We start from the raw sequence: 13,832 nt of genomic DNA, 5'->3' as shown, positions 1-13,832 counted from the left end.
TGTTGCATGTATTTCCTCTCAGTTTATCAGTTCAGTTTTTATTTGGTTTATGGTGTTTTCTGTGATACAGTTTTTTTTTATTTGTATGCAGTCAAATGTGTCAATACTTTTCTCATATTGTCTCTGGATTTGGGGTCATAGTTAGACCCTCCCTACACCAAAGTTAAGAAGAAATCCACCTATGTTTTCTTCCATTACTTGTGTAGTTTCATTTTTTACTTCCTAATCTATTTGGATTTCATTCTTGTGTATGGGGTGAGATAAGGATCTAATTTTACCTTTTTCCAAATGGCAATCCTATTGTCCCAGGACATTTTCTAAACAATTCATCTTTACGCAATGATATGAGACACCACCTTGTCACTCACTCAGCTTCCACATATACTCATGGCTACTTCTGCATTGTCTCTCCTGTTCTGGGCTCTACTTGTTCACGTGCCTGCACCAGACGGTCTTGACTACAGAGGCTTCATGGTGTTAATGCTGGCTGGGCTGGGCCCCCTCATCATTTTTCCATGTTTTTCTGGCTATTTTTGTTTGTTTTTCCATATGAGCTCCATACAACAGCTAATATTTTTCGTGGGACTGCTCTGAATTTGTAAAGTTAGGGAGACCTGGCATCTTTGTAAAGCTGGGTCATCCCATGCAAAAGGAGACATGTCTTTCCATTTCTTCAAGTCCACTTTTGTGTCCTTCAAGACTGCTTTAAAATGTTAATTGTAGAGGTTTCCCCACGTTTCTGGTTAAATTTATTCCTGAGCAAACCTTGCTGCAATTGTAAATGGAATTTTTCCGTATTGTCTCTTATTGTTCATATGTAGGCAGGCTATTGACTTTTTAATATTAACTTTGTATCCAGCTACTTCACTGAATATTTTTTTAAAATCATTGATCCCCTAAGGGTTTTCCAGATATACCATCATGTCATCTGCAAATAGAGATGGTCTTACTTCTTCTTTACCAACTGTTATGCCTCTAATTGACTCCTCTTGTCTGATACGTGCAGGATAGTAGAAAAGGTAGTGGGCATTCGTGCCTTTTTTCTGATCTTAATGGAAATGCCTCTAAGTGCCTCTTCGTAAAGTAAGGTGCTGGCTTCAGGACTAAGGTGTATCGTGTCAGATGGCTGTAAACAGCGTGACTGTACTTAATGCCACTGAACTGTAGGCTTAAAAATGGCTAAAACGGCATATTGTATGTATATTTCACCACGATTTTTTCCCCTCAATTCCCATTCTTTTATCATGGTACTGAATTTTGTACAAGACATATCCATGGAGAGAACTATGAATTTTTTCTTAGATGTGTTAATGTGATAAGTGATACTAATATTGAACAAACCTTAAATTCTTAAAATAAATCCCATTCAGTCATGATGTATTATTTTTGTAATGCTATTGTATTATTTTTATGTTAGATTCCAGCTGCTAATACTTAGTAATTTTGCACTGATAATTCATGAGTGATATTGGAGTACAGGTTTTTCCCTTTATACTGTCTTTATCTGGTTTAAGTATCGGATATTATACTAGCTTCACAAGAGGAATCAGGAACTTCTTTCCTTCCTTTTCTACACTCTGGAACACTTTATGGTGCTCTGGGACTATCTGGTCCTTGAAGTTTGGTAGAATTCCCCTGTGAAGGTCTGGGCCTGTGGTTTTTCTGGGGTAGTTCCTTAATAACTTTCTTACGTACACTTATTCCTAACATGCTGTCGTCCTCATTTAACCACATACAGTGAAGAGCTTTCCAACACGCACCGACCAGAGAAAAGTCTGCTCTCACCTGTGCTGGTCGCTTTGGGGGTCTTTTGAATACTGGACTTTGTTAAGCTTCAAAGCAAGCTTCCCAGCAAGGCTCAGCTGCAGAGGGGCCCTGAGCACACGGTGCTGTACAGTCAGACTTGACCTGGCAGGATTCACGGGTGCAGGGCCAACAAGTGGGGGGCCCGCTTTGTCTGCTCTTCGGGTCAGATGAAGAACGCTGGAGAGCTGAGGTAGCCATCACGTGACCCTCAGTCAAGGGCGCTGTCTGCCCGCCTGCTGTGCAGAACAAGCCACTTCACTGGAATATTCACTGTCATCGGAATATTTCACAAAAGGAGCAGATGTTCCGAGCAGGGTCGCCATGACAGATGTCTCATAGCCTTTTGATTTCTCTGGGTAATGGTCCATCTGAGCTAGTAACCTCAAAGAACACTGACCTAAGAGATGCTTGGCCCGGAACCGCAGGCTTCCAGGAACCCTGACCCCCTCTGTGGCCGCCCCTGCCCACCTGGCTACCGCCCGTGCCCTCTCAGCCGCGCTGGCCGCTCACAGGCTCTTCCCCCAACAGACGCCTCCCCTCCCCGTCAGGCCAGCAAAAGTCAAAACAAATCACCCAGAGGAGCCATGAGCACAGCTTTTTTATTTTCTTTCATTTCTTTGTCACGGAATTGGAACCAGCAAAACATAACATCAAATGTCAGGCTGGTGATTTTCTGCTTCAAAAATTGGCAAATCCCACTGTGAATCTTAGCACCACTCTGCCTCCATTTCACGGGTAAAAAGCCAGGCTTGGGGGGAAAAACAAATGGCTTTTGACACGGAAATCACAGTCTTCCCACACGCTCCTCCCCCACGTCAGGCGGGCTTGTCCTGTCTTTGGTCGCACACTTCTGCCCCCCCCACCCCGCTTCCTAAACCAGCTGTTTCAAAGGTATGCAGGGTGGAGAAAACCTTCCCAAATACAGTGTGATACCCAAAAATCATAAGAAGATGGATGAATCCGACTACCAGAAAAGGCCATATTAAAAAGAAAATATCTAAAACAAAGCCAGAAGCCAGACTGGCAAAGATGCACAATTGACGTAACAGAGGAAAGGCTAGAAGATGCCCTTCAGATCAGCGCCCCTCCCCCCAGGAAACACTGCCAAGCACCTGGGCCAAGGACGGCCACAGGCAGGTCAGAGACGAGAGGGAGGCCTCACTCGTCACAGGACAAATGTGACTCAACCGCAGACCATGGCGAACACGGCGGGCCCAGACACATATCCCGCCCCCCAGGGCCAACTGGAAACCCGGCGACACGGGCCTGAGGACTCTTTGCCTCAAGTGATCGTTTGGCCGCAGCACAGTGGGGGCAGGTCCAGGTGGAAGGGAATTCGGAGGCAGGGCAGCTGAGTCTGGGACAGGGTGCCTGAGAAGAGGGGGCTGCCCGGGTCCCCTTGGGTCTCTGCTTCAACACCACCCTGCTCACGTGTGGTGAAACCCCACGAGGCTCACACAAGTACTTCTGAGGACAGGACAATTCCCAGACCAGAGGTCACCCGAGGCCCCTCCGGCCAGCCCAGCACGGGGAGACTTCACGAACATACAGGTGCTCCCCAGGGATGCCAGGTGGGCCGGCCTCAGAAAGCAGGGCACACTGTCCCTCTAGAGGCTGCTCCAACCTGCCCCCGTGAGCTCCAGAACAGACCCCAGAAGGATCGACTTCATCCCCAGGAGCTTAACAGCCTGCCCAGAGGAGCGAAACGTTCTCTAAAGGAAGGTAATAGAGCTGAGCACTCAACCGTGACAGTGTCACCATATCAGGCACCCGACAGAAAACCTCCTGGACACAGCAGCAGGAAAAGAGGTGCATAAGCAGAAGGTAGACCAGTCAGCAGAAACAGGCCAGAAACGACAGGGAAGGTGGAGTCGACGTAAGAGAAAACCACCATTTTAAGTATGCGCCGTGTGCTCAAGGACAGTTTTTAATGAGTATGATGAGAAAAATGAAAGCTATTTTTAAAAGAACAAAATCGAAATTACAGAGATGAAAAATACAATGTCTGGTTCAGAAAATACTCAGCCTTGGAATGACAGCAGCTTACACACCACAGAAGGAAAGATCAGGGAACGTGAAGATGAGAAATAGAATCCATCCATGGAATTCCCCGGTGGCACAGTGGTTAAGAATCCACCTGCCAGTGCAGGGGACACAGGTTCAAGCCCTGGTCCGGGAAGATCCCGCATGTGATGGAGCAACTAAGCCTGTGCGCCACAACTACTGAGCCTGCGCTCTAGAGCCCGTGCGCCACAACTACTGAGCCTGCGCTCTAGAGCCCGTGCACCACAACTACTGAGCCCACGAGCCACAACTACTGAAGCCCGCGGGCGCCTAGAGCCCGTGCTCCGCAACAGAGAAGCCACCCCAATGAGAAGCCCGTGCACTGCAATGAAGAGTAGCCCCCGCTCACCGCCACTAGAGAAAGCCCGGGCGCAGCAACGAAGACCCAACGCAGCCAAGAGTAAATTTTAAAAAAAGAATCTATCCACAATGAAGCAGAAGCAGAAAAAGGCCCGAAGAGAAACTGCTGAGACTGGTTGACCCTAGTGCCCGCAGCAAACAGCCTGAAATGCAAGTACTGAAGTCTGCAGGAGGCAGAGAGAGAAGGAGGAAGGAAACAGATATCCGAAGAAATAATACTTGGAAACTCCCAAATTTGACAAAGACGATAAATCCACAGATTTAAGAAACTCAGCAAATGCTGAACAGGATAAACACACGCATGCCCCCAAAGCACATCATGATCAAATTACAGACGACCAGTGATGGGAGGAAGCTTTTTAAAAGCCAGGAAAAGAAGACACATTACGTACAGTGGGGAAAAGAAGGTGTATCGGTCAAGAGATGGAAGTCACACAATTTAAGGAGGAAAACGCTAATATAAAGAATTGTTAAACAGGAACAGAGGGCTGCTGAGTAAAGCGTGAAGAACTTTAAAGAGCAAAGGAATCTGAGGTCTGGGAGTAGCCGGCACCTCCAGGACTCATGCAGAGGGAACAAGCCAGGAGAAGCGTGGCATCTGTGGACCTCGGGGAGATGGCAGCATCCCACTGGGGGTTTGGGGTGGGGACTGGACCTTGTCTGAGGGGGTGCGGCTGTGATGTGCCAGCTGGTGGCGCTGGCGAGCAGAAAGCCTCCTGCCAGGGTTCCAGCAACTCACTGGGGCACCAGGAGACACACTCCCTGGGAGCTGGACGTGGTACCAGGGCACGTGCCAGGACGCCTCCTGCTGGGGTGCGGTGCATGCTCACTGCGAGCCCACTGGGGTGTCACAGAGCACCCCGTGCTGCTGGCCGGCATAGCACAGCCCACGAAGAAAGGACCCTGGGCCCTGAAGCAGCAGCCCCGTCCTCCTGCAGTGCCCCCCCAGCCCAGCCCAGTGCCCTCCACTGACCATGCCTGCCACTGTGCCAACCCGCAAAGGCAAAGGCAGAGGGTCCAGCTGCAGGGGCACGCACGGACTTGTGCATAGACACTGAGGCCACCAGCACAGAGGAAAACAGACACTGGGGAGACTAGGGCGGCCCCGAGACAGAGCAGGAACATCTCCAAAGAAACAAAAATTAAAGAACTACATCCAGTGAAAATATCCTTCCACAATGAAGGCCACAGCGGCAATTCAACAGAGGACAGACAGCCTTTCCAACAAGTGGCACCAGGGCAGGCAGACGTCCACAGTCAAAGAACAGAACCTCACATCTTACATACAAATTAACTCATGATGGATCACGGACTTAAATGTAAAACGGGAAACATGAGACATCCAGAAGTATCACAGGAGGAAATCCTGAGAGGCTAGGGCTAGGAAAAGGGTTCTCGACACCAAAGGCACCATCCGTCAAAGGAAAAAACTGATGAACTGGAGCCCATCAACATCACACGTGTTTGCTTTGCAAAAGAGCCCGTGTTCAAAGGATGAAAAAAGGAATTGCGCCCTGGGAGAAGACATCTGCAAACCATATCTGGCAAAGGACTTGAATAAAGAACTCTCAAAACTCACTTAAGATAAAACAGTGATGACACCAAATGCTGGTGAGGATGCAGAGAAACTGGGTCAACGTGCATCACCCAGAGGAATGTAAGATGACACACCCACTCTGGAAAACGGTACGGGGCTTCCTTACAAAACCGCACGTGTGCTTCACACAACCCGAATTGCTTAGAGCGAGCCCCCGGACGTTTTCCCCACCACAGCCAAGGTTGTGGCTGGACCAGCCTGTCTGGTTCTTACGGTTGCAGGACGCGCTTCAGCAAAAGCCATCAGGGAACTTTGAGAAATGAGCTTGATTACTCAGTCCTAGAGGGCACAGCACGCCCGAGGGCCACACAGCGAGGCCCGTGCAAACGCACGAGCCTGGGGCACTGCCTCTACTGGGGTCGACGCTGGGGTGCCTAGGGCTTCAAGGGTTCACTGTTTATTGGCTACTTTGAGGCTTAAGAGTGGGAATTAGGTTGTGGGAAGGGCAAAGCGAGGTCATTCACGCAGTCTGTTTATCTAGGCTATCAGGGCTTTCTGAAAGAGGAACCTTATGTACAGTAGACACCATATTTCTGACAATTAAGACTAAAAACAGAATGTAAAATAGCTCATGAATAACTTTTATATAGATTGTATGCTAAAACACTACTTTTGCTGTATTTGGCTAAACAGACTATTCTCAAAATTTTATCTTTTTCAAACTTCTCAAAGTGACTACTGAACACTTTAAATTACATACGTGGCTCAGCTGAATTCCCACTGAAATCCAAAATTTGGAGGATAAGAAGAGATCGTCTACAAAAAACAAAAAGAAACCACTTTAAATATAAACACATACATAGGTTAGAAGGGATGAAAAAAGAAATTCCATGCTAACACTAACTTTTTACTTGGAGTGGCTGCATTCACAGGATAACCTACACTTCAGGACAAAGAATAGGACTAGGGACAGAGCGATATTTCAGAATGGTAAGGCATCATTCATCAAGATGACACACTACTCCTACGTGTGTACGCACCTGATATCAGAATCAAAAACCACTAGAACGATGGAAAGTTAGTTCCACAATTAGACATTTAACTACTGCTTTCAGTACGTAAGAGAGGTACACAGAAACCAGGAGGATGGCTGTGCTCCTGAAACTGGTAACAACCAACAGCATCACCAACTTGACCTGATGGACATTTACAGAACACGCCTCCAGCCAGCAACGATGGGACATGTTCTCTTCAAGGGCACATAAAACCACCACCATACTGGAGCATAAAACAAGGCTCAATAAATCTAAAAGGAAAGGAATCAAAGTATATCGAGACCACAATGGAATCAAAACCAGAAATCAATTTTAAAAATCTGAAGAAAACACATCCGACGTTTGGGAATTTAACCACACTTCCAAACAGCCCATGCAGCAAAGAAATCACAATGGAAATTAGAAAGAAAAATGCATGGCAACACGCACAGAACTCAGATCAGTGCTGCGGGAAACAAATCCACAGCGTTCTCTCCACATTGACACGAGAAAGCTCCCCCAAGACAGGAGGCCTCAGCTCCCCGCCACGGTGATCTACTGGCAGGCCTGAATGTCCCCACGACCGCGTGCTGGCTTCCCCCGGAGCGGTGATCCACGCTTTGTTAAGGCGCCTTTGCTGAGAACAGGGTCAAGGTTAAGCCTCGACACGAAGTGGGCTGCTTCACTGGCCCACACACAGCGGCCCATAACTCCAAGTCTGCCCCTTTGCAAAGTTAAACCTCAAAGGCTGAGCAAGAGAATGTACCGGTAGGGGTTGAAATGAACGAGGGTGGGCGGCGCTGTCCAAGTGCCTTCGGGCCAGCAAGGGCCCTCCCGAGAGAAACGCTTACGCGTGTTCCAGGACAGCGACCAGCTCGCTCCCCGCAGCCCAGAAGTGGGAACTACTCAAATGCCCACGTGACAGTGGGGTGAGCGCGCTGTGGTGTTTTCACACGAGGGAGCAGTGAGAGTGACCACCACAGCCGTACACAACAGCATGAGAGGCGGCGAACCAGCGCGTTGGGTCGGCCTGGCCTGGGGGTAGGGGTGGGGGGTCGGTGGTAACTGCCAGGAGGGAACCTGGGGACCACTCTGCTGTTGCTGAGCGTCCCGGCTCTGGCTGGGACTGTTACCCATTCCGGGCACACTTGCCAGCCGTACACTAGGATGAAAACGAAGGAACAAAACCACTTCAAATTCACAACTGTGGTGACCAGGTTTTTAAAAAATCAGTAAATGCGCCGGAACAAAGCCCAAGGAATCTCCCCAAACGCAAAACACACGGACACTGAGAAAGGACGGAAAATAGAGCTAAGTAAAGGGGTAAGAAAGCCAGCTCAACTCCTCCGCCCCCGCGGCTCAACAGACGAACCCAAAGAAGCCGCTCTTCTCATCAGAGGACGATGGACCGGCCTTCTCAAGGCAAAGCCACGGAGGGAAGCAGGGACGCTGCTGCTACGGGTGAAGACGTAAAAGACGAAAACCCAGGAAATCCAACAGCTGGCTCCTCACGGGTCTGCGTTCCGCCAACCACGGGAGAAACTTCGGGGCAACCGGGGGCACATGAGCAGGAACGGCTCCTAAGTCAGGCTTCCAGCGAGAATTCAGCTCACACTCACCTGAGATTCGTTAAGGTCCTTTGATGGAGACGCTAGTTCCAGAGACGCGGACGGGGTTTCGGGACCAAGAAGAAGCCACGTCTGCCCCTGGGGCTGGGTGGAGCCAGGGCCCCCAGGAGGCGACAGTCCCAGAGGGAGGCAGCCCACGGAACGGGCACCGCAGCAGAAGAGAAGGCCGCTGCCTCCCTCCCCCTCCCCCCCCCACACCTGCTGCCGGGCCTCTAGCGGCCGAAGATCACCAAGTGGGGCGGGGCTGTGTGGGAGAAGCAGCAGACCAGACCACAGTCTCAGTCAGCCCGTCAGTATAGCCTGGTCTCTGACACGTGCGTGTGTAGCTTCCATCAGAACGCAAGTAACTTTAAAGCAACCCCCGGAAAGGCGGGAGATGTTCGTGGCCCCTCTCACCTGTGCTCTGCTCTCCCGGACAGGCTGCCTGGCACTGCCGCTGTCGTTAAGTCTGAGCTTCCCCATCAGGTGCAAGAGGCCAGCCTCACACACCCCTCAGCGCCACCCCTGCTGCCCAGAGCTGGGACACCGGGGTTCTAGAGGCTGCTCCCCTAGCTGCCCTCAGGGACCACGTGGAGCGCGGTGAAATTAACCAGTTCCTTTAAAACACTGCACAGACTTGAGAGAGCGCGCGGTAGGGACTGGCAAGGCTCTCTGCAGAGGACCAGAAAATCAAGGCTGTAGACTGGGCAGGCCATCCGGTCTCCGAGGCAACCATCCCCCTCTGCGGCTGCAGCCCCAAAGCCGACGTCGACCACCCCCAATCGAGCAGGCGTGGGCGCGTCCCGGTAAAATTTTAGTGATGGACACTCATCTCGAAATCTTTTGCTTTTGACTTTTTTCAACCTTTAAAAATGTAAAAACTACGCTTAGCTCACAGACCACACAAAACTGGTCAACAGGCAGCATGTGGCCTGCGAGCCCGTTTGCTGACCCCTATCTTAGACAAAGACACCAAAATGAACAAACCTAAATTGCTCCTAAAACCAAGAATTCAGAGCAGACTATTATCACAAACCCTTCCTGGGCCCGATGCGGTGCTCACGAGGTCAGGCTCCCCCTCCAGGACCATGGCCAGGGCACCCCACTCTGCCCTGGGGACCCCATTCCATCCCAGGCACACCCCCTCTGCTCTCCTTTGCCCGAGACAGCCCCCAGTCTGGGGAGGTCCTGATGTCCCTTGTGGGAAGTTACCCCGGGCGGTTCACAAACAGCACTGTTTTCAGATCAATGTTTAAAGTAAAATAAGGCACTTAGGAAAAGTTTGAAGCCTTGCAGCTTCTGATACACAAAATGATTTGTGTCCAAGTACCCTGTGAAACCCCAAACCAAAGAAATGTTTTTCTTCAAATCAAAAGGCAAATGTTTCGGTCGGAAACAGCGCACTCATCACAAATGGTTCCACTGAATATATTCTGAGATTAGCTCCAGGTGCTGCTGCTAAAATTTCTAGAAGCTGCCAAAAAGCTCATCTTTATTGATCAGTAATTAGAATTCAGCCGACCCTCCTGCTCTGCAGCACGTGCACAAAGTGCAAGCCGAAATCAAACATACACAACATCGCCTGTCACTTCCCTGCGGAGTAAGCGTGCAGCCGGGCTTCTCTGTCCACACGCGTCGCGGACAGGCTCCCATCTCCACCAGCGCCGGCGAGGAGCTCTCCGCACCCCGAGGGGCCTGAGCACCGGAGCCAGCGCTGCCTAGGGAACCGAGGACTTAACTCCCCTCAGGTTTACGGCCCCCGCGGCGCGCAGCCGCCTGCTGGACAGCGTAGTGGACCATCCAGGAGGGCGAGGGGACTGGAGAAAAGCGCGGGTGTGCACCGCACTGCTGGAAAGACATCCGTCCGTGTCCAGGCTCCCCTAGAGGAAGCCGCATGGACGAGCAGGAAAGGACAGCGCCACAGCTGCAGGGTGACGTGCCCTCCAGTGTGAAGGGAAGGGGCTTGGAGGCACTCACTGCTCAGGCATAGCGGCTCACACGCTGCATGGCCTCCCTCCAGCCAGAGGGCTCTGCTCAGCAACAGAATGTTCTAGAGCCCAGGGTCCCGCGTCCAGCTACCTGGCAAGGCCCCAGGTGTCCGCTGAGTCCTCGCCGCCCCCCAGCCCGAGTCGGGAATGAGGTCCCCCCTTTGCCTGCGTCAGGGCGCTGCAGGCAGGAGGGGCGAGCACAGTGTCCCGCCGCCCCGAGGCGCCGAGCACCCCCAAGGAGCGCTCCGAGCCGAGCTAGGACGAGCAGCTCCGTGGTGCGCGCCCCGCCTTCATCTTCTTGGTCTGCCCGTTGGACCCGCGCGGTGGCCCCCTGCGTCGCTTCTTCTCCAGCTGCTGCTGCAGCCGTTCCTCCTTCTTCTTCAGGTAAGTGGTCATGTTGTCGCAGGTGGCCTTGTAGAGGCTGCTGAAGCCACTGTCCGTGCCAGCAGAGCCTGTGCGGAACAAGAATGGGTGCCAGTGTGCCACAGGAGCGCAGGGGCTCTGCTTCTAGCGGGGGACGTGGTGGGCCGGAGGGACCCTCCTGTGACAGTGACCACCCGGCTCTCCGTGGACCTGTGGCGCCTCCTCTGGCATGGGCCCAAGGATGCCCACCTCCTGGTGGCCACACCTGGCTGGACCGAGGACTCGCTTCTAACAGGACATGCGGGGCCCGGAGGTCCCCGGGAGGCCAGGTGCAGAGGCTGTGGCTGCGTCCTGTTGGCACCGCGCCCCTGCTCCTCTGCACTGGGGACTGGGGTGTCCTCCAGCCAACAGCCAGCGGGGACCTGAAATCTGCCAACCACCGAGCGGCCGGATACAGACCCCGCAGGGTCCACAGAAACAGTGGGACGTGCGGGCCGCTCTAGCGTCTATACACACCGAAGCTGCGTTTGCGTCCCCAGAGCTCGGAGGACCCAGGCCTCCATCTGGACGGTGGCTTGTCTTCCCAAGAAGTCTTCTGAGCAATCATTTCTTTATTCGAGTAAAGGCACCTGAGTTCCAGGGCTGAGTTAAAAGCACCCCCTGACACAGCCAGAAGCTGCGTCCCAAGAGCCTGCCTTCTGCCAATACAAACGGAGGGGCTCTCGGCACCTCAATCTCCGCTAAGGGAACCAACCAGGCCCCGGCTCACAGCAGCTCTGCTGTCCCGACGCGGACGCAGACACACACACCACACCCACCACAGGCCCTGCACCCTCACCCACAGAACAGCTTCCTGCTGCGTTCCGCGCTCTGGAACCAGCGTCCGCCCGCGCCCACGGCTGACATGACCCTGCAAAGCAGGCCAGGGCGGGTCCTCACCTTCCAACATGGCCCAGTTCTCGCGAAGGTGAGCACAGACCCTCTTCGACACAGCACTTTCAGGAAGAGACTGAGAAGACGAATGGAAAACCTTTATTGGAAAGAGGCCGGTGGACAGTGGTGACCCCTGTACTCACAGGAGGCGGAAAGGCCGCTCTCCCCGGTTCATCAGGCATGGCAGCGACCGCGGCTCGCCACGCAGGACTCCGCCCAAGGTGTCTGGAACCTGGCAGGTGCCAGCTGGCGGCACCACTCACTGCTAGTTTTCAGATAAAGACCCCCGAGCGAGCTGCCGGGCGCTCTGAGCACTCGTCGAGGCCGTGCAAGTTTGCAAAGGGCTCTGCGGTTGTCACCTGCTTCTCCCCATGGCACCTTAGACACAGGCCAGGCGGGAGGTGACATCCCTGCTTTACGCACGGCTCACCCAGGCCACCTGCAAGGAGGGGCCCCCTCACTGTCCAGCGGGACCACTGCCCCAGCGCAAGGCTGCGCCGAGGCTGCAAATGTTAAGGGCTCACCAACTGTGGGCTTTTCTCCTAAAAAGACGTGTCAGAACAATCACAGGAAATACATACCAATGACAGCAATTCACCCCGAGACACCCGTGCAGGCACCGTGACACTGAAGAACCCGGCCAGGCACCCAGCTCCCTGCACCCACGCCGCAAGCCCTGTGGCCGCTGTCCCCCAAGGACACAGCCGCTGGCACGGGCATAGTCGACGGAAACAGCGGGGCCGCCCATCTCACCTGCCACTGGCCGCCCACAGGCCTGCAGAGCACGAGGGGGGCCTCCCGGCAGTCCTGCAGGACCCACAGCCCCCGGGCCTCCTCGAAGGCGGCGTCCCACACTCTGTGCTGGAAAGTCAGCTGCTGCTGGTAGACCAGCTGCCGCCGGGGGACATCCAGCTGGAAGAGGCAGACCACGGGCAGCCTTCCCAGGGAGAGAGGGGACGATCACGACAGCGCCCACGGGGGCACTCAGCCCCGGGCCAGCCCCGCCAACACCTCAGCGGCAACCTCGGGACGCCCTGAGCCCGGAGCCCCCAGCCAAGCCACTCCCGCTTCCCCGACCCCGGGAACCGTGAGCTAACGAACGCTCCAGTCCCGAAGTCCGGGGACAGCTTACTAGGCAGCAAAGTCGAAGCCGTGCAGATGAGACAGCCGCCCTGCCCGCCAAGCAGCGGACGGGACCCCGGGCCGCGCTCAGCCCTCCCCAGCAGGCTTTTTACCCTCTAATCCTGCGTCCTCATTTCCAACACGAGCTCAGCCGCCCACCCCAGGCCTGCTGTCAGGACAAGTGACAATGTGGGAGGCCCCCAAACGCCCCCCCCGGCACGCAGACAAGGCCCAGGAGGGAACGCTGAGTGGCCCGTGCCCCCCACATCCACCTCGTCAGCACCGCCAGCCCCCCACGGGTCTCCCGTGCCCCCCACACCCACCTCGTCAGCACCGCCAGCCCCCGACGGGTCTCTCATGCCCAGCTGGGACTGACTGAGGTGAACTCTACCACAGCCGACCCTTCGTTGGGATTCTATCTGCACAAAAGACCAGCCGGGGGCCACTGCTCCCTTTACCCTAGCGGATTAAGATGCAGCGCACAGAAAGGGAGCCGCCCGGCCCGCAGCAGCAGGGCTCGTAAAGCGAAGTTCACTGTAGGCAGACGCCGCGCCAGCGTCGCCGTCCAAGCCTCCCGAACGGGCCGCGTGGGCTCACCCGTCACACAGGAGCGCCACGCAGTCCTCCTGGCGCCAGTAAGTGATCCTGGACGCAGCGAACCTCTGAAAGGAAAAGCAGCGGCTTCAGGGGTGTCAGCCTGGCAGGACCTGACGCCGGGCTGCTCTGCTCCAACTGCGAGCATCGCTGCAGGACAGACGGTCCCCACGTGTGGTCCATGACAGGCAAAGAGAAGACACTGCAGGACTCTCTGCACACCAGTGAGGGCACAGCTCACAGGGAATTCCGACACACAGGGCAGACGGCAGAGGCCGCTCCGTGGCTCTGGCCCTCCCTCCGGAGCTGTGCCACATCTCCAAGGCCAATGGAATTGCTCAAAAAGGAGGGAGGACAGAGCACACGGGGAGGAAAGGAAGGCGTGCACGTGAGCGTCCACACGCTCCGGCAGAGGAAGCAGCCT

General features: G+C 54.1%; 1 protein-coding gene across 1 annotated transcript in view; it reads right to left on the bottom strand.

Annotated features, from left to right (window-relative positions):
• Positions 1-2,387: 2,387 nt before the first annotated feature.
• The window catches only part of WDR4 (WD repeat domain 4), a 31,476-nt gene continuing 20,031 nt past the window's right edge, over positions 2,388-13,832 (bottom strand). Inside the window, exons 8-11 of the mRNA XM_030835503.2 lie at positions 13,412-13,476; positions 12,446-12,629; positions 11,699-11,768; positions 2,388-10,848 (exon numbers count right to left, since the gene is read on the bottom strand). Coding sequence (XP_030691363.1) covers positions 10,652-10,848; positions 11,699-11,768; positions 12,446-12,629; positions 13,412-13,476 — 516 coding nt within the window. The 3' untranslated portion in view covers positions 2,388-10,651. The remainder of the gene's footprint in view (positions 10,849-11,698; positions 11,769-12,445; positions 12,630-13,411; positions 13,477-13,832) is intronic.

Source organism: Globicephala melas, chromosome 4, assembly GCF_963455315.2.
Source record: "Globicephala melas chromosome 4, mGloMel1.2, whole genome shotgun sequence".
In the NCBI taxonomy this organism is placed as follows: domain Eukaryota; kingdom Metazoa; phylum Chordata; class Mammalia; order Artiodactyla; family Delphinidae; genus Globicephala; species Globicephala melas.
Note: the sequence above shows the minus strand (reverse complement) of the source record. Positions and strands in the feature narration are given on the sequence as shown.